This window comes from Protopterus annectens, chromosome 6.part1 (assembly GCF_019279795.1).
Source record: "Protopterus annectens isolate FY-2018-M chromosome 6.part1, PAN1.0, whole genome shotgun sequence".
Classification (NCBI taxonomy): domain Eukaryota; kingdom Metazoa; phylum Chordata; order Ceratodontiformes; family Protopteridae; genus Protopterus; species Protopterus annectens.
Genome location: NC_056738.1, coordinates 370,729,427 through 370,750,582, shown reverse-complemented (window position 1 = coordinate 370,750,582; position 21,156 = coordinate 370,729,427). Strand labels below are relative to the sequence as shown.

General features: G+C 42.0%; 1 protein-coding gene across 1 annotated transcript in view; it reads left to right on the top strand.

The window, feature by feature from the left end:
- Positions 1–21,156, top strand: part of LGALS12 (galectin 12) — a 588,927-nt gene that overhangs the window by 470,010 nt on the left and 97,761 nt on the right. The window contains exon 6 of the mRNA XM_044075786.1: positions 4,274–4,300. Within this exon, the coding sequence (XP_043931721.1) occupies positions 4,274–4,300 (27 nt within the window). The remainder of the gene's footprint in view (positions 1–4,273; positions 4,301–21,156) is intronic.

The window sequence follows — 21,156 nt, the reverse complement described above, 5'->3', positions numbered from 1 at the left end:
ACTGAATTTCACTCCCACGGCTAGTGCAGTTGACAGAACTTCACTTGTTTGCCATACTATAAGCTTATTCTGTAAGCATTTGGGTTCCTTATTTATTTTCTTATGCCATGTCTGTGTTTCATATAGTGATGTATATGTTTTATGCTACTATTACATGTATATTGGGGAATTTTCTTGGCAGGGGATTGGAGGTCATTTTCCATTTTTCCGATTGTTGCAGGGACACAACTGTCCAATCAGGGACTGTCCATGGCACATTGGGACAGCAGGTAACCCTGGTGACCATGCCCATGTCGCTACTGGGGTTTCCACCTTTTCCAGTTTCGATCTGGGATATTTCCGGGACTCACATCTGACTTTACAGGCCGACACATACACGGTCACTATATAGCATAGAACTTCACTTGTTTGCCTAAATATAAGCTTATTGTTGTGGCAATTTGCTTGCTTATTCTGTTTCTTGTGTCATTTAGGTATTTCTGTTACAGAAATAACCAATTCATGCTACCATTACATTAAATACGGGATATCATTGTGTCCTACAATCGTAGCACATCAGCCATTTCTAATACGTTTTTTCGGGACACAACTGGCCATAGAGAGACTGCCCCAACCAAAGTGGGAAAGGTGGTGACCTTAGTCGCTGCTCCTATGTCGGTGCGGCGCGCTGACATGCAGCTGTACACCTTCTCTAAGTGTAAACACTGACTGTGCATTGCGGGACGAACGCGGTCTTATGCGTATCCTTTGCTCCTTGGACGGGTACACTTATGCCTTCGTGGCTTGTATTTGCTTCTCCGTTAATTTGGGACGGGTACTATGTTGCATACTGTACGTGCGTTTCATTCTGCACGGGACCTGGCTGCTGCCATTACTATTGTGGGTGGACCGTGGCTGTCAGCACATTAGGTTGCTCACCTCATGCCGGCTTAGACACGCCTCCAGACGCATCCTACCTGGGCTCGCTCACGTACACTACGCACGTGTCTGTGATTCCGGTGCACTCTCATTAATATGTATATGGCGCTACTGCGCCGGCTATTCACTGCACCGCCGGCGCAAGCCTTACGCCGGCCTTGCGCCGAGCTTCATGAATCCCGGGGATAGTGTATGAAGAAACTCATCTAGTTTCTAAGACAGGTTTTATAGATATATAACTATTAATACCAGGAGGTATAATGGGCACCTAGTCGTAAGATCCATTTTAATTCTTTATTATTCAAATGTGTGTTATTATTCCCACCTCTCTTATTAATAGTGACTATCTCTAAGACTCTAAAGCAAAACTTATGCGAAGGGAATTCTGTTATGTGTTTTGCTAGAGCATTCAGGTCATTCTTTCTTTGTATATCATAGAGATGTCCATATATTCTATCCTTCAGACATCTCTTTGTTAGCCCAACATAAAAAGCCTGGCATTCTTTACAAGTTGCAAGGTAAATTAGATTTTTTGTAGTACAAGTTGCAAAAAACCTTGGTTGAAAAATATAATTTAAGCTAGGATGTTGAAACTCTTGTACTTCAGTAATAAAATTACATCTATTGCAGTTATAACAAGGAAAAGTGCCTGTTCTTCTACTAGTCAAAATAGGTGTAGAATGTGCAATGTGAACGTCATTACATAATATCCGTTTAAGATTAGGACTATTTCTGTACATAAAATGGGATTTATTTCCTACAATAATTTTAGTGTCTGGATCCATAATTAAAATCTTCCAGTTATTGTTATATACCTCCTTTATATGATTTGTGTTGCTAGTATAATTCATAGTGATGGCAACATAATTCATTTTTGTATCTCTGTGTTCTGTATTTAGAGGTGTGGAGGTCTTATGGGTTAATGGTGTTTTCTTGATAATGCTATTTTTGATGCTGTTGACTAAATTTGGATGATAACCTCTCTCAATAAATAATTTTTCCAGATAATCAGCTTCAGAATACAAGTCATTACTATTTTTACAAAGTCTAGTTAGCCTAATAAATTGACTTTTTATTATACCTGGAAAAATATACCTGGGATGCATACTGTCGAAGGTTAGTAAAGTATTCTTCCAAGTAGGCTTTCTGTAAAGTGTTGAAACAATAGAGCCATCATCAGTGAATACTGAGTGTTGTGTCTAAAAAATGTACCTTTTCATGGGAGCATTCCATGGTAAATTTAAGAAAAGGTGAGGTGGTTTCTAGGTAAGTTAGAAAATTCTTAAAATCGATTTCTGTGCCTTCCCAGATGATAAAAATATCATCTACAAAACGTTTGTATACTTTTATTTTAGTAAAAGAGGGGTGGTTGAATAGGCAACTTTGTTCCCAACTGAGAACAACCAGGTTGGCATACGTGTTCGCACACGGAGTGCCCATTGCCACCCCCCACTGTTGTAAATAAAGGCTGTCTAAAAACAAGAAGGCATTGTTATTAAGTACCAACTCCAAAAGTTGACCTATCAATAGTTGCCTATTATTAGTGAAGGAAGACTCCTTTGTTAATAAACTTCTTATTGCTTCAACCCCTATGTCATTGGGTATAGAGGTGAAAAGATTTTTCACGTCTAAGGTAACCAGGAGGTACTCATGCTCATTTGGAGTAAGGTGTATGTCTGATATATAGTTTAAAAGTTGATAAGTGTCCTTTAAAATAGAAGAAACAGAATCAACTATAGGTCTAAGTAAGAATTCAATAAAAGATGATATATTGGCAGTGACCCATTTGTCTCCTGATACAATTGGTCTAAGAGGTATAGGGACTTGGTTTTTGTGTATTTTGGGTAATCCCTTGATTATTGGTATAATGGGATTATCAATAAGAAGGTAATTATACATCTGTTCACTAACTTGTCCACACATAAGAAGATCATAAAGTGTATCGTGCACATTTCTGATTATTCTATGAATGTCATGTGGCATCACTTTAATATAGGTAGCATCATCTTCAAGCATTAAAGTCATGTTCATGTTATAATCAGTAGTATCTAATATAACCACCCCTCCACCTTTATCGGCTGGTTTTATGTTGATTTCATTACAATTCCTTAAATGTTGTAGTGAAATAAACTCCTCTGAACTAAGATTATAAAAACATGGTTTAATTTTACTAGAAAATAATTTGTAAAAGTCCTGTTCACATGATTTTTTATATATACTCTATACTCTATCCCACAGTATGGTGTTCCCCTTACTTATCCATATCCATATCCAGTTTGTAATATGCCTTTGCCCTGTCAGTAACTCTCTCTGTCTGCATCTCTCCACTGTTGCCACCCCCTTTTGTCCATACCTGCCCTGTCTGTCTTCATTATTATATTGTGTTTGTTCTCCTTCCCTATTCCTACCCTGACATAATCGTAGCTTCTCTCCCCCACTGCCTTCTTGGCCTGTCCCTCAAAAAAGTTCATACTCCTCAGTCCCATTTTCTACTTATTACTAACACCCATCTACAGGTTATCCTATTCCCTCTTCCTTCCCTGGCTCAGTGATCTGAGTTGACATTTTGCAGTGCTGACCTTATGTGGACTGCTGACAGTGCTTGTGTTGCAGCCCTGAGGTGCCTTGTTTGGTATGTGAACAAAAATAGTGTTGGACTTTCCACCTTACTGTTCTTCCTGTCTCGGGCATGTGACGTCACATAGTGCATTCCTACAGTAGCTTAATGACTCCCTTTAGCTCACCTCCTATCATTTCCTGAGCAGCCCATTCTATGGTATGCCTATGCTATGCAAGCACTAATGCACATCAAAGCAGCATTGAGACGTGTCACACTATTTTTTCTGTTATATTTAGTGCAGTTTGTCCACATTACAGATCATTCTGAATAACATCTACATTCCAAAATTTTGATTATTTAGGCTTGAAAAAAATCATGTTTTGCTGAATTGCTTTGTTGTATTATTATTATATGCTATCATTATAGTTTAAAGTAAGAATTTGAAATGTGTTTGGATTTGGCTTTGGTGTCTTTTATTCAAGCCTTTCCACCTACAGATGTGAAAGTCTGAGGAAAAGTTAGCCAAGCTTGGTTCAAGCTTTAGTGGTTTGTTCAAGTTAAATGGCATAAGAACTGAATATTCACAGAAGTTATTCATAAAATTAAACTCTCTGAATTGGTCTTTCTAAAATAAAAATTGCCATATGTAATGCAGTTATCACAAAGCCTAACAAACATTTTGAAAACAGCAATTTTTGCACATCCTGATGGTGAACTTCATTACTGCATGATTAATAAAAACTGCGTTAGTATGTCACATTTATGTTTAAATTTTTCTTTCTTTGCCTTTTCCAGACTCTTCCTTTAAACAATGCCCATCCTGTAAGTACTGTAACTTTTTTAATTATAAGACTGGTGATGATGTATATATTCTTTCTTGTTCTAGGAGGAAGTAGCAAAGGTTGGCTCACAACCTGCTTATTTTGAAAAGTGCCATCTATCTTTGTTTACAGATGTATGTATGAAACAGAATTGATATGCCATTTATACAGTATTTCCTGCTACTCTCAAATAATTAAAAATGCTGTGTTGTGATAGTATCCTTGGCTTAATTTATATTATGTTCCACAAATAGAATGAAAACTCAGACTAACATAGTAAACTCACTTTCAAAAGTACAGACATTTTTGAAACAGTATGTTTTGAAGGGGATGCTGAATTACAGGGTGGAGTCTTACAGAAATCCGTTTTCACTTTAAAATATGTGTCAGCTATAGTGTTTCATAGAATTGTCTGTCATGTAAGTGTGTAATTGATGCAATATCTTTGGCAGCACAGTACACTGCTCAAAGGACTGATCTGTGTAACTTTTGTTCTGTAGATGTGTACTTCATTTCCATAGCTTTTATTTGATTACAGTGTAAGTCAATTAACCACATCAAAGCCATCAAGTTACCCTCATGAAATGGACTTTTCTGCTCCTTGGATTAGCCAGCAGTACTGACTACTATAAATCCATGTATTCTGCTCTTTGATAACCTGCTAGTCGTTTAAGTAGCTGCCAGAACTTCTGCAAATAATCATTATTACGAAGCCATTAACTATAAGACTTCATGTTTTATTCAGAGATGTTAATCTCATTAAAACTGTCATAGAGTCAAAGCATCAGGTCTTGATAGTCCAATCTTAAATTTATTCCATTTTTCTGAACTTTAAATATGTCATTAAAACGTACGATTCCTCTGTTTTCCTGGAAAGAGACACAAATGTCAGTTGTACACAAAGAACATAGAGGATTGCTGTGGTCAGAAACATTAGTAAAAATTTGTTTGTGATTGTATCTTAATATGCTATGCAGTATTAATATCCCTGTATCACTACAAGTTGTTCTTCTTTTTTCGGCTTTTCCCGGTTAGGGTTCATAGGTTAATACTAAGCTAACTGCCCTTGCGAGCCATTTTAAGCCTAGCCAATTATCCCTTGTGAGACCAAACCCTGCACCTTGTGTTTGTAAGGCAAACACCTTAACTAATAGGCCACCCTCCCACATAAACAGCCTCTGCAAGGCTCAAACCCAGGACCACCCTGCACACCATAGACAAGGTAATTTACTACTAAGCCATGTCAAATAACTCCGGTCTGCTAATGATTGGCAGTAGATTTTTACAGTGCTGAGGTGCCAGCTCGATGCCCAGCCTTCAACGAAGGCACGCTCAGAGCATGTCTTTCGAACACCATTCAACCACGGGGAGGACATGCAGACTCCACACTGAAGGCGCTCCAGCCAAGAATCAAACGGGAGGACTTCTAGCTGTGAGGTGACAATGCTACCGCTGCACCACCGCGGCTTGTACTTTGTACTTATTTTATCTGTGGTAAAATTTCATGGGACCAGAGAACTTTTTATTTTCTGGCTGTCCTTTTTCTTGAATACACTATGTAATGCTCTGACCTGTCTTGCAGGATATTTGTTCCATTCATGTTAAATGCCAGTGCTTAGAATTTGTGTTTATTTCAGAATATCTGGATTTGTCTGGAAGTTGTGTCCCCCTAGTAACACACTCTAAGTATGTGTTCTTTGTTGTGTTTTAAGCATACCATAATGAATCTATTCTGCATCTTCAAAACAGTAGTTAAATTAGACTTTTTTTTTGGGGGGGGGGGGTATAAGAATTTCCTAATGCTTTATATTCCAGCTTCATCTTTTGCCAGTGTGTATAAAAATAGAGCTGAGAGTCCTCAAAGATTCAATAGGCTTGGGACCCTGCTGACAGGGAAAGATGTTGAGACTATTTCAGCTCCTTTGGCGTGGAGGAATAAATTACTGACTATGATTCCAGGTAAACAGTCAGCTGTTCATATGCCTGAAAGAACTTGAGAAAGTATATGTTAGGTTGACCATGACTGAGCTGTAATCTTCTTGGTGGTATCATTCAGCGCCTGGATATGTAACAATATGCACTCCCATGGAGAACACTGAGTCTGTATAGATAGGAATCACCTAGGGGCAGAATTAAGGCCATTACAAATATCCTTATTGCTGGAATGCCATTGAGGGCACAAAACACCCTCATGGCTGCTTGTATGACTAACCCCTACCAGGCAGTTTTCACCTCAGTACTAGGTAACAGTCATAGTGTTTGGGAATGAATAGGCCAGTATGGAAAACAAAAAGCATGTAGGAAAAAAAAAAATTTAAAATATGATTGGTAATTTTCGGTCTGTGAGCAGGGGAGACTAATTCGAACAGACAGGTTTGGAGGAAATCTCAACATACAACATGTTTGCTGAAGAATTTGAACAGCACACATATACCTCTTAAATGGAGAAACAGCCAAGCCATGCTTTGACAGCATATATATTACATTTTTGGAAGAAAAATGTAATCTAGAAAGAGGAAATCTTACATTTAGCCTGCAGTTGTCCTTTAATTTCATGCTACATACCTTTTTCAAATCTATATGCACATTATAGACTCGAGTCCATTATTGCTAAAATTATACATCCTTTCCTATTGTACCTGATTTCAGGTGATTCCTTCATAAAATGCAGAAAAACAAAGAAAAAACTATGTACTTTTTGACAGAATAGTCTACTGCCATTTGAAAAATACAAAGTGTGTGTATGTGTGTGTGTGTGTGGGGGGGGGGGGGTTGTGCCTCCTTTGCTCTATTTGAGGAAGTTCTAGCACTAGCATTGAAAATATCAGCTAGTCAGTGACTGAAGAAGTTGCACCAGCTGGTTATAAACATAAACTTGTGTTTTGTTGATAACTGGTCTGTGGCATGGTTCTGAGGATGCTGTAATAGAATTTGATACATTGTTAGGTTATGAAGTATGTACAGATATAGCAGTTCAGATTAGCACCTGTATTCTCCTGCAGATTACATCTGCAAATCAAAGGGAGAGAATGACTGTAATTACCTTTGCAGTCACATCTTTCTAGCTTCCTTGGCACTTTCATGCAGGGGATATAGTCTGTGAGCTGTTGACAAGCTTCATCCTGTAGTCTTGGGATCTATTACTTCAGCCTTCCATGTTGCTCTGAGTAAGTCACTTAACCAGGTGGTGCTTAAAGGACTCTGGTGAAAATAGATCTTAACCAGATGGATATAAACTGACACATTAGTGACGTATGTGACGAGACGTAGCGTAGCTCAACAAACCAAAAAAAAAAAAAATTCAGGAGTACTAACACAGCGGCCTCCAACCTTTTTTGCACCAAGGGCCAGTTTCATGTAAGACAGTTTTCCACGGACTGGCCATCGCGCATCCATAAAAATAAAGCATAATAAAGTGCATAATAAATACAACTCACCATAATGCAGAATCAGTGGGAGCCCTGAGCTTGTCTCTCTGCAACAAGATGGGCCCATCTAGGGGTGATGGGAGACAATGACACCCGAAGTGTGTTCCTTATGTCCAGTCTACTCCGTAATTTCATTTTGGTTGCTGTCGTAGGAAAACCCTGCTTTACAAAGATAGGATGTTGGAAATTGAAGCAGGGCTTTCAGTGCTTATTCTAGCAGCTTTCTAAGTTTATAAAAGCAATATATAAATCCGTCCCTAGTATCTGTGGCTCTGTCCAGATGTATTGTGAGAGGGCTTGAGAGGTATGTTTGGAAGGTACACAAATTTGATGCAAACCTTATTCTGCATTAGCAACTTTGTGTTTATAACAGCAATACTTAGTCTATCCCTATTCTCTGTGGCTGTGTCCAGATTTATTGTGCGAGAAGTTGAGAGGTATGGTGGGAGAGGTGGCGAACCTAATGGAAACCCTTTTCCTGAATCTAGCAACTTTCTAAGTTTATAAGAGCAATATTTAAAATCTGTCCCTATTATATGCGACTCAGTCGCACCTCTCAACTGTCCAGATTTTCACTGAATGTCCAGATTTTTGCCTCATATGTTTGGTCTGTTCCTCATACAATCTGTGGTTTCTGGATTTTTGTGGCTATTAAGAGAGGACTGAAGTAATTATATAATGCCAGGCATTTGAGGTTCAGACTTTGTGTCCTTCAGAAAATGCATGGTAACACAAGACATTGCAGTCTGTCAACTTTCTAAGTTTATAAAATCTATATTTAAAATTTGTTCCTACTTTTGGGACTTTGTCCCCCTATTATTTTTGGCTTTGTCCAGATTTGTTGTGCCCAGAGATTGAGAGAGCTCTGTCCAGAGTTATTGCCTGAGAGTTTGAGAGGTATGGTCAAGAGGTAGCAAACCTCAATTGATACTGCTGCTGTTGCCAGGGATCGGTCTCGTTCTTCACACTCTGTCTCTCACATTCTCACATCACACACACACAGTCTGGTCTGCTATCATGCAGACATTCACTCTCTCTCTCTCACACACACACACACACACACACGCACACACACGCACACACACACACACACACACACATTTTTTTTCTGTCTCATTTATTTTTTCTTTACACTTGTTAAACAGCAAAAGTGCTGCTTAGCGAGTGTAAAATTAATGGCTCTATCATTATGGTCACTGTTCACTCTCTTACACACACACACACACACACACACACACACACGCATTCACTTTTTTGTTTTCACTCCCTGCCTTAAAGTTTCTGTGCAGCCCGGTACCAGATGATCCATGGCCTGGTGGTTGGGGACTGGCGCGCACACACACACACACACACACACACACACACACACACACACACACACACACACACACACGTTTTTTTTCTGTCTCATTTATTTTTTCTTTACACTTGTTAAACAGCAAAAGCGCTGCTTAGCAAGTGTAAAATTAATGGCTCTATCATTATGGTCACTGTTCACACTCTTACACACACACACACACACACACACACACACACACGCATTCACTTTTTTGTTTTCACTCCCTGCCTTAAAGTTTCTGTGCAGCCCGGTACCAGATGATCCATGGCCTGGTGGTTGGGGACTGCTGCCTTGTATGTTATATTTCAATCAGAAACAGAAAAAAAATGTGAAAAAAGAACCCTCAAGCCTAGCTGAAAACTTTTTAGTACTTTCATATTTTAATTTACTGCAACTTATTCAGAACTTCCTTTTACATCATATACTGTCTTTTTAAACTAACAGCTAGCCGCACCTTTTTTAAAACGGCTAGTAAATGTACATCCAGCATTAAAAGATACTTATCCCAGGGGGTGACATGTCATTTAATCTAATCTGCCATACTGATTCTCTCGGTACTAATAATGTCAATATCTCCTCCTCGTATTTTTCTTTTATAGACTCTAAAACATTAAAAAAAAAGAAAACTTTTAAAACCACAGCTTATTTTAACAGCCAGTTATCTAGTCACAATGTTCTTACAATTATTAATTTCTTGTAAAATTTGTAAAAATACAGGTACATTAATAACAACAAGAACATCATTTTCCCAGGTATGGACAATATTTTTAATCCAGAAAGAAGGTATACATTTAATTCGGAAAAAAAAGTAGTTTATTTAGCATCATGTTAAACCTGCAATTATATTACATAAGAAAGACCAATATAACATTGGCTGTTAGAATAGAAGAACATTTGATGGCAATTAAAAGTAGAGCAGTTAATGCTTTGACTAAACATTCTGTGTTACATAATGGTTTTAAAGTTTCTGTTTAATGTTATAGAATCTGTGTGTATTTTATATATATATATATATATATATATAAACAGAAAAACACCACATGGAGAGAGATTGACTGTAGAATAAATATGTGGCCAAGCCAGGTATGTAAATAAAGTACATAAGGAAAGCCGGTGCTAGTATACAGAAGTCTAGAAAGTCATCAAAAAGAAAAACATCAAGAAAAGGGTAAATGGAAAATGCTGTGGAGGATTATTAGGTGGCTAACAAAAAGGCTAAAAGAACAGTTGCAATAGCAAAGAACAAGACATCAGAGGCACTGTACCAGCTTCTAGTGACTCAGTAGATGGCACAAAAACTCTTTCAGGAAGAAGATGGTCATGAGTCACCCTTCGTAAATGATTTCAGTAACAACCTGCTTCACCAATCCATAGGACGTCAGACATAGGAGTATTTCCAGCTGCTTCTGAATGTATTTATCCTTTCTGATAAGACTCAAGGCCTGCAAAAACTACAAGCACACTGTTAGTGACTACCTGCTGGTTATTTTTCCCAGCCTCCCTCCCATTCCTTGATCTGCTTTTTAAACTTGGTGATTTTAAGCTGCCCTCCCTTATGTAATTGAGATTTATGCTCTCCCTTTCTGCACTGCTGTTTATATATTGAGTTATTTCAATATATTCTTTTATCTAGAAATCCCCTGGCTGCTGTGTGACCCTGGCCCCCATTGTCTTTACCTGCTTACCCAGCAATTTAAGCTCCAGATCCCATCCTTGGACACTGAGTTCCGCTGGCCTGACGACTAAGGACCCTCTCCAACCTGCTGCATCATCCTAGTGTCTTATTCCCTTGTTCCTTATAAGCACTAAAGGAAGCAAAAATTACCCAGCTATTTAAGCTCCAGATCCTATCCTTGGACACTGAGTTCCTCTGGCCTGACGACTAAGGACCCTGTCCAACCTGCTGTGTCATCCTAGTGTCTTATTGCCTTGTTCCTTATAAGTACTAAAGGAAGCGAAAATGTGTTATTTTCCTGAACCTAAAAGTTTAATCTTGATTTGTGACTACTTTATGTAGTTTAAGGTCGCTTCTAAGCCGGTTAGCCAGCAGCCTTAACCTTATAGCCTGTGTATCCCTTCTCCATACTGTTAAAGCTCCTAATTCAGTTAGCCTTTTTCTTCCTCAATCCCTGCCTGCCCTCTCCCTCCAATAACCCACTGCTGTAATAAATAGTTTGTCCACTAGGTGGCACCACTACTCAGCCCTACCTTCATACATCCTTTCTCCTACCTTTTATCAAACTACCAATTCCTTGTTCCATAGTTTTTGTTAGTGCAACTCACTTGAATCTCTTCAGTTCTACCATAATTCCCACCTAACCTCATTCTATCCCCCCACCTTTTTTACTTTACCTTTTTATCCCCACCTTTCACTTTACCTAACCTCTTTACTCGCATGCAACAGTACTTACCTTCCTGCAAAAGCTTTCTCACTGATTGTTTTTGTATGTTTACTCCTTCTCGTGTCTCTACCCACTCCGTTCGCCCTGTGGGCTCACTTCGCTCCCCTATCATACCCCCAAATTCCACCACCCCCACTAGTCCTAGACTTATACCTCCTAACCACACCCCCTTCCCCATCCTACCAATCAGAAGTTCCCACTTCTTCCCCATCCTACCAATCAGAAGTTCCCACTTCTTCCCCATCCTACCAATCAGAAGTTCCCACTTCTTCCCCATCCTACCAATCAGAAGTTCCCACTTCTTCCCCATCCTACCAATCAGAAGTTCCCACTTCTTCCCCATCCTACCAATCAGAAGTTCCCACTTCTTCCCCATCCTACCAATCAGAAGTTCCCACTTCTTCCCCATCCTACCAATCAGAAGTTCCCACTTCTTCCCCATCCTACCAATCAGAAGTTCCCACTTCTTCCCCATCCTACCAATCAGAAGATGTTAAGTTGTCTATCTCGCCTTCATTCTTGCTAGATGGGTTCGGAGCCGACCTCGGCTCCGACTCGGCCACTCTAAAAGCTCGAGAGTTGGTTCCACCGGCTCGAGGCTCCCCTTATATCCCACAATGCTAGGCGTGAGTTATCCCAGATCTCGTTTGCCGCTACAGCATCGAGGTGTTGGTTTTTCTACCGGCTTGTTGGTAAGTGTATTTCTGTAAAATTAGAATACTTAAAACCCTATATTTTTAAGTTTAAATATATTTCCCTTAGTTTAGTGGATTTCTACCCCTGTTTTCCGGAAAATCCCGTTTTTTTCCCACAAGAACTTTTAAAGTTCTCTCTCGGGCCTTCTGGCCTTTCCCCATCCCCTAGTGGTGTGTGTGTGTTGCTCTTAATTAAACTTTTAGTTAATTGTTTTATTTTTGAGTTTTAAAAACAAGATTAGTGTAATCAGTGTGTCTGACTGAGTGTGTGTGATTACACTTTCTTGTCTAGGATGTCTAAAGACACAAAGGTCTCAGGCTTCAAGAAGTGTGATGCGTGCTGTCAGAAAATGTCTCTGACAGACGGTCACACTTCTTGTGTCTACTGCCTGGGGCCTTTGCACCTGCAGGACTCCTGTGCTGTATGCCACGGCTTCAGCCCCAGGGTCCTGCAGGAAAGAAAGAATAAGTTGATCCTAAGGGGTCTACTTAAGGCTGAGGATTCCCTTTCTGTCTCTGGGAAGCCCTCTAAGGCTTCTAGGTCCTCGACTCCAGCTACTGAGCCGAGACCTAAAGCTACAAAACCTATGTCTGCATCGGCTCCGGCTGGAGCCGATGAGTCTACAGCTTCTGTGGTTCCCTCGGCTCTGGCTGGAGCCGAGGTAGTAGAAATTCCCTTGTCGGCTCCGACCAGACCTTCAGAGCCGACATCTAGGAAGAGATCCAGGTCAACATCCCTTGGCTCCGTTCATTCGGCTCCAGCATCTCCTCTGCTGTCTGAACGGAGCCATAAATCTCACTCCTCTAGGTCATCGAGGCTGTCAGATCATGACCTCCAGAGGGTAGTGAGTCGACTTCTTAAGTCCGAGGCACTGGCCCAAATGCTTCAGAGCCCGACTCATCAGTCGATGCCTGCCCCTGTCCATCAATATATTCCTCCTCCGACTCCGTTGAGCTCGGAGCCGGGGCGTTTCAGAACCGAGACTGTGGTAGCGTCGGAGCCGATACAGGTGTCTTCGGCTCCGTCGTCGGCTCCGATTTCTTCTTTCGAGGATTCTCGGTGCCGGACTTCCCTCATCGGCTCCAAGGGGGTGAGTGGCATCGGACCCTTGTCCGACCCCGCTCTTCCTCTCGGAGCTTCGGCGCTGGTGAGTTCGGCTCCGACATCGGCCTTGGAGCCATCACTGTCGGTGCCGAGGGAGGTTCTCAGCTTCTCGGAACGGGGACCTCTGGCTTTGCCTGACAGGGGTGCGTTCGAGGTCATGCGGAGTGTGTTAGAGCCTGGCTCTACTCCACAGTCGGCTCCGTCCGCCCCTCCCTCTATACGGTGCCTCAGGTCAAGTCGACTCACTCCCTCATCCCGGACCGCAGAGAGCCAGCTCCTCAGGAACCCCCTGTGGGGATTTCATCCTCTTCCGAGGCCTTTCCTGATTTGGCAGAAGAGCCCCCTCGGAAGAGGAAGTGTAAGAGGAAACACATTGACTCACCTGAGTCCATCACATCTGACACAGATTTAGATGATTCCGAGGGTTCCCCCCGTTCCCCTTCTGAAGATGTCTCTTTTGCAGACATTCTCGAAATCCTCAAACAGAGGGGAAATTGGCCAGCCCTCAACCCTTTGGAGGATGAATCTGTGTACCTTGAGGCGTTCGGCTCTCGTCCTTCCACCTCCTGGGTGTCTCCCCCCTTGACCCCCTCATGCAGGTGGTAGCTAAAAAGGCATGGACGGCTCCTGATTCAGTGGACCCCACTCCCAGGAGACCCTCAAAATTCATAACGGCACCAGCAGACAAACAGTTCTTGACAAAAGGAGTCTCTGTGGATGCTATGGTGGTAGCTGCTGCCACTAAGAAGGAACTAGCTGATCCTTCAGTACCTGTCCATCCACCTAACAAGGAATCTAGGTCCATGGACAGATGCGGAAGCGGATGTTCTCGTCAGCGACATTTGCTATGCGTTCGCTGAATTACCTGTGCCATTTTACTCGTCTTCAAAGGGACTTGATTAAAGAAGCGAGTGACATGTTGAAGGACCCTACAGCTGCGGGTTTTCAAGATAAGATGAACACTCAGCTGGCTACCCTTAACTCCATAGCCAACTCCTCCATGCGCCTCCTTTCTTATGCGGCTGATGGAGCGAGTAGGGCCGCAGGGACGGGTGTGGCCTTACGTAGGCATGCCTGGATGCGGCTATGCAATTTTGCGGACCCCTTCAAGACGTCTTTCACTAATTCCCCGTTTGATGGATCATCTCTCTTTGGTCCTCAAGTGAAAGAAACCTTGACTAGGTGCGAGACTGATGGCAAGACTATTTCTGCCGTCGGAGTCCGTTTTTCTACTCCTTCTAGACCTTACCCCAAAGGCCAGAAAAGTGGGAAAATGTAAGTGGGAAAATGTGGTTCCGTAAACAATCTCAAGGGACTTCGCCTGACGCACAAAGTCGTTTCCCCGCCAGAGGCAGAGGCGGGAATAACAATGGTAGACGTCGCCCTCGAGGCAGGGGGCTCCGCAGAACCAGGGCAATCGAGAAGCCTTTTCTGATAAGCCCTTTCAGCATCCCTGAGGTGTTGCCCGACTGCCCACCTTCGGAGGCAGTCGGGGGAAGATTGTCACTGTACCCAGAAGCCTGGCTTTCCCTGACTCAAGACAAATGGGTACAGTCCGTCATTTCCGAAGGCTATTCTATCCCCTTTCTTCACATTCCGAACCAATCAAAAAAATCCCTTCCAGATGTTCCACCCGCTCAAAGGGATCTAGCGGTTTTGGAAATTTCAAAGCTGCTTGCGAAAAGAGCAATTCAACCAGTTCCAGCAGACCAGCAAGGATCCGAATCTACTCAAGGTTCTTTTTAGTTCCAAAGAAAACAGGGACTGGAGACCAATTTTGGATCTCAGTATCTTGAACAGATCAGTCAAGAAAACAAGATTTCGGATGGTCACGCTGCAGTCCATCCTTCCCCTATTGGGAAAAGGAAACTGGATGTGCTCTATAGACCTTCAGGATGCGTGCTATCACATAAAAATGAACAGACGCTCCAGAAGATTCCTCCGCTTCAGGCTGGGAACCAGTCATTTTCAATTCAGGGCCCTGCCCTTTGGTCTCACCACTGCCCCCCGGGTGTTTACCAAATGCATGGCAGTGGTAGCTTCTCACCTGAGACGACAAGGATTCCAGGTGTTTCCATATTTGGATGACTGGCTCCTCACAGCTCCCACCAAGCATCTCCTTCTGATGGCCAGGGATTACACCTTTCGCATTTGTCAAAAGTTAGGTATTTCAATAAATTGCAAAAAGTCTGTTTTGTCGCCTTGTCGTACTATTACTTTCATAGGCGCAAATCTAGACACAGTAGATATGTCTGCGAGACTAACAGATCAGAGGATAACAGACATACACAAACTGGTCTCACTCCTTTTCAACAACAACAGAATCAAAGCCAGGTTAGTGCTGAAAGTGTTGGGAATTATGGCGGCGGCCATACCTTTGCTTCCATTAGCCAGATTCCACATGCGAATCCTTCAATGGATGCTCTTTACACAATGGTCATACCAGCAACTTCCAATGTCCCACACCATTATGATCACGCAAGCGTGCAGAAATCATCTCATGTGGTGGAGGTCTTCCCCTCAGCTCTTGTTGGGAAGGCCCTTTGTTCCACCCCCTCCAGTTGCTACTCTGACAACGGACGCCTCCCTGATCGGGTGGGGGGGGCATTATCAGGGCAGGACGGTCCAGGGCACATGGCAACCAAACGAATGCCACTTGCACATAAATGTTCTGGAGATGAGAGCAGTGCTTTTAGCGTTGCAAGCCCTTCAAGACTCTCTTCCCTTGGGAACGATTGCAATCCAGACAGACAATATGTCTGTAGTGTGGTACATCAACAAACAAGGCGGAACCAGGTCCTACCCCCTGTGTCGAGAAGCACTCAGATTGTGGCAATGGGCGATTTCTTCTCAGCGGTTTCTGATAGCAACGCACATCCCCGGGAAGTCCAATCAAATTGCGGACAAGTTGAGCAGAGCTATCCTCATGCCTCACGAGTGGTCTCTGAAAGACTCTGTTGTGAGAGAAATTTTCCTCAAGTGGGGTCAGCCTTGCTGCGATCTTTTTGCTACTCCCCAAAACAGCAAGTGCAGAGATTATTTCACTCTATTCCCTTTACCAGGCCAACCCAGCAGCGACGCTCTAGTCCAAGTTTGGCCCCGGGGACTTCTGTATGCATTTCCTCCCTTCCCACTAATCTCTCAAGTGATACAGAAAGCTATCACTCAGAAGGCCTCATTGATCCTCATTGCTCCTTACTGGCCTTGACAGGTGTGGTTCCCCTTTCTACATCAATTTCTATTGGAGCGACCTTGGCATCTGGACCTAGTTCCAGATCTTTTGATCCATCAGTTGGGTCAGTTGCATCGCTCCCTCCCCTCTCTGAACCTCACTGCTTGGTTCCTCCAGTTCCAACCTTAGCCAGGCTTCCTCAATTATCTCACTCCGTTCGAGATATTTTGATAGCTTCCCATAAATCTTCCACTCGGAAGATTTATTTGAGTAAGTGGAAACGCTTCACATATTGGGCTCAAGGAAGGGACATAGATCCTTTCACTGCTTCCATCCAAATAGTCCTTGATTTTCTAGCTGAACTCTTCCATGCAGGTTCATCTCCCTCTACTCTTAAAGTTCAATTGGCAGCTATTTCTAACTTTCATGTGGGTATTTCTGAATCTGCTTTAATGTCCCACAAGCTTTGCAAAGCCTTTTTGAAAGGAGTTTTTCTTCTCAGACCTCCTATAAGAAATCCTCCTTCTCCTTGGGACCTAAATTTAGTTCTTACTTCTTTGATTCTTCCCCCTTTCGAACCTGCAGTCTCCTGTTCTTTAAAATTGCTATCATGGAAGACTCTCTTTCTGGTAGCTATTACTTCAGCTAGAAGAGTTTCAGAGCTTCAAGCACTCAGCTGTCGACCTCCTTATCTATTGTTTCATAAGGACAGGGTATCCTTACGAACGAACCCGTCCTTTTTGCCTAAGGTAGTCTCGACGTCAAATCTAAATCAAAGCATTGACCTCCCTGTCTTTTTTCCAGAATATTCCAATAGGTCTGAACAAAAATTACACTGGCTTGGATGTTCATCGTCAGTTGAGGTACTATTTGGATAGAACAAAACAATTCAGAAAATCTGACCAGCTGTTTGTCTCCTATGCAGAAGGCAGAAAGGGACTTTCAGTTTCAAAGGTATCATTATCTAGATGGCTAACATCTCTGATTTCCCTTGTATATGAAATTAGACACCAAAAGCTGCCTAATAAACCTAAGGCCCAATCCACTAGAGCTTTGGCTACTTCTTTAGCCTTCCAAGACAGACTGCCTATTGACACCATTTGTGCAGCGGCTACTTGGGCTACTCCTCACACTTTCATTTCTCATTATAAGTTGGATTTAGCTTCTAGGCATAGAGCTAACTTTGGTTCCACTGTTCTCAGGAGTCTGTTCCGTTAGGCCACCCGGGACAAGGTGCTAGGGACGCGGTCCCATCCAGCAAGAATGAAGGCGAGATAGACAACTTAACATAAAGAAGTTATGTTCTTACCATAACGTTCCATGTTAGTTGTCTTCTCGCCTTCTTCTTCCCCACCCTCCTGCCCCTGGCCTGGACAGACCTAGAGGAGTTGTGATTGTGACCTCTCTTTCTACCACCTCTGTACTTTAGGTATATGCTCTGCTGTGCATATTTCCTGGATCAGGATGTAGGTCACCTTTCTCTTCTCCCTTATTTATAGAGGTGGACTTTGTTACTAATTATTCTATTACTATTATAGGCTGGGCCTAGCTTACAAACGAGATCTGAGGTAACTCACGCCTAGCATTGTGGGATATAAGGGGAGCCTCGAGCCGGTGGAACCAACTCTCGAGCTTTTAGAGTGGCCGAGTCGGAGCCGAGGTCGGCTCCGAACCCATCCAGCAAGAAGAAGGCAAGAAGAAGACAACTAACATGGAACGTTATGGTAAGAACATAACTTCTTTTTCCCACTTCTTCCCCATCCTACCAATCAGAAGTTCCCACTTCTTCCCCATCCTACCAAACAGAAGTTCCCACTTCTTCCCCATCCTACCAATCAGAAGTTCCCACTTCTTCCCCATCCTACCAAACAGGAGTTCCCAATTCTTCCCCATCCTACCAATCAGAAGTTCCCACTTCTCTAGCTAATCGTATCACACCCTTTCACCACTTAATTTATTGTCATCAGTTGATCCCACTACTTAAAGTAATTAATCTTAACTTTTATCTCTTCTGTTCTCTTACTTCTGTCCTATTACCTTATATTACCCTAAAACCACGTAACAGTATGCCCATAATAATGAACCCAACTAAAACTAAGCCATTACTCATCACAACACTCCTATCTCTCCTAACCTCTGCTTACCTCCTAACCTACATAGAAAACCTTGAATATTTCCAGTTACATTATCCTCATCAACAAACATCCACTCTAACTCCTACTATCTCCCACAACCATATAAATATAACTTCCATACTTGGCTATCTACTAGCCAAATATCACAGACTGGCCCACATTAAATACAACAATCTCACAGTCAGGAAAGTTTGATATCTAATTAGCTACACACATTATCCCATACTTCATCAAAAAAACAAGCCTTAAAAGATGGAGACATCCATCCTAACCCTGGCCAACCAATGTCTCAACAACTGAATCCTGTAATCCCCATTCCTCTACTCCAGTCACCACTACCAGACTCCCTAATTCACTCCTGACCGCACATCTCAATATCCGTAGTGTAAACAATAACATTCCCCACCTTCATACTCTCCTAGATGTTCATTCATTTTGATATACTATGTTTAACAGAAACTTGGTTAAAACCTAGAACTCAAGACAATGAAATTATCCCACCAGGATACAGTATATTGAGAGAAGACCACAAAAAGCATAAGGGAGGGGGAGTAGCAATTATGTTTAAAGACTGCCTACAGGTTACCACTTTATCTTATAATCCACCTCAGGATAACAATGCAGAAGTCCTTATTTCCAAAATTCAGCTTAACTCAAGTAAATCCTTATACATTATCTGTATCTATCTGCCTCCTGGCAATAATTCTAGTACTCTTGAGAATATCCTCAGCTGGATTTCATCAACTTTCCCACAAGAGACTATAATCCTAGGGGACTTTAATATTGATTGGAAGTGTGTCAGCACCAAACATCCTACTTCTCACATAAACCTCCATGGCTTCACTCAAATCATCAACTCCTCTACCAGAATTAACAAACCAAGCAATAAAGAGAGTACTTTAGATTGGATTCTTATTAGTAACCATTTCCAAACATATAAGGTAGGAATCTTACCAGACGATATAAATGACCACTCTTTGACCTGCATTATCAGACAAAAAAGTGATATTTCCCAAACTCCCACATATAGAACTTCAAGGTCCAATCAACACTTTAACCCAGCGCTATTTCAGTGTGAGTTTAGCGCTTGTGACTGGACCCCTCTAAAAACAGACTCTCTTGAAGAGGCAGTCAAATACTTCAATGAAAAATTCCTAACTATCCTTGACCAACATGCTCCTAAATGCTGTATTAGAATCAAGTCAAAACCAGCCCACTGGCTTACAAAAGAAACCAGACAGAAAATCTTAGTCAGAAACAAATCTTGGTCTAAGTGGCGGGCTACCAAAAATATAACCGACCAGCAAACTGTTAGACAGTTGAGAAATGTAACAAAAAAGGCTATTCTCTCAGACAAAAAGAACTTTTATAGCAAACTACAGCAAATAAATCAAAAGAATCCACAAAGGTTCTGGGCAAGTATCAATAAACCCCTACACCCAGGTCACTCCAATACACCAGCACCACTTGATGATAATCATAATACTCACAACCAAACTGCTAATACCTTTAACACCTTATTTACACAGGCCATTCAATCTCTAGCCTGCCAGCTATCCCCTGACAACTTTAGCCTTCTTACCTCTTCTCCTAATCCCCTTCCTACTTTCCACCTGCAGCCCATCTCTACTAACTTTATCTTTAAGCTCATCCAAAAACTTTAGCCATGTACTCCTTCAGCTGACCAAATTCCAGCTGAATATTTGCAAAAAGCAGCCAAAGTAGTAGCCTATCCTATATCCATCCTCATTAATAGAACCATACATGAAGGTACCTTCCCTAATATGTGGAAAATCTCTCCCATTATACCATTACATAAAGGGGCCAACTCAAATGAATATTCTAACTATCGGCAATAGCAATAGGCAGCAGGCAGTTCTCTGGGAGAATAGTCTTTCTTCCCACCTACCAGTAATCCTGGGGGTCCCTCAAGGTTCCATTCTAGGACCTCTCCTATTCAGTATTTATCAATGATCTATACCTACCTATTCCTCAAGCCACCTGCATACAATATGCAGATGATTCAACATTTGTATGTTCAGCCAACTCTGCATCAGAACTGCAATCCTTAACTCAGAAAGTATGTAACACAGTAAAGACCTGGTTTTTAAAACGTTGCCTCCTCCTGAATCTCAGAAAAACAAAGCTCCTCTCTACACCTACTCGCAAGTCCTCCTCCATTGATTTCTCAGTTATATCTAACAGTGGCACCCTCATATCCCCAGACTCTACCACCAAACTCCTAGGAACTACAATTGACAACAACCTCAACTTTGACACCCATATTAATAACACTTTAAAAACAGTGAACAGTAAAATGGGGTCCCTATACAGAATTTAAACCCTTCCTTACACGTGCAGCTAGATCTACCATTGCCCACTCCCATCTTATCTCTACGCCTCCCCATATATACTAACCTGTCAAAAAAATAATCTTCTCAAATTGGCCAACTCCTATAATCACATTGCCAGATTTGCCACTGGTAATCCCTTCCGAACCCATCACTGTCGGTACCTAAAGCAGCTAGGCTGACTTAAACTGCAAAACCTGCTGCAACTTTCACAACTTACCATAGCCCAC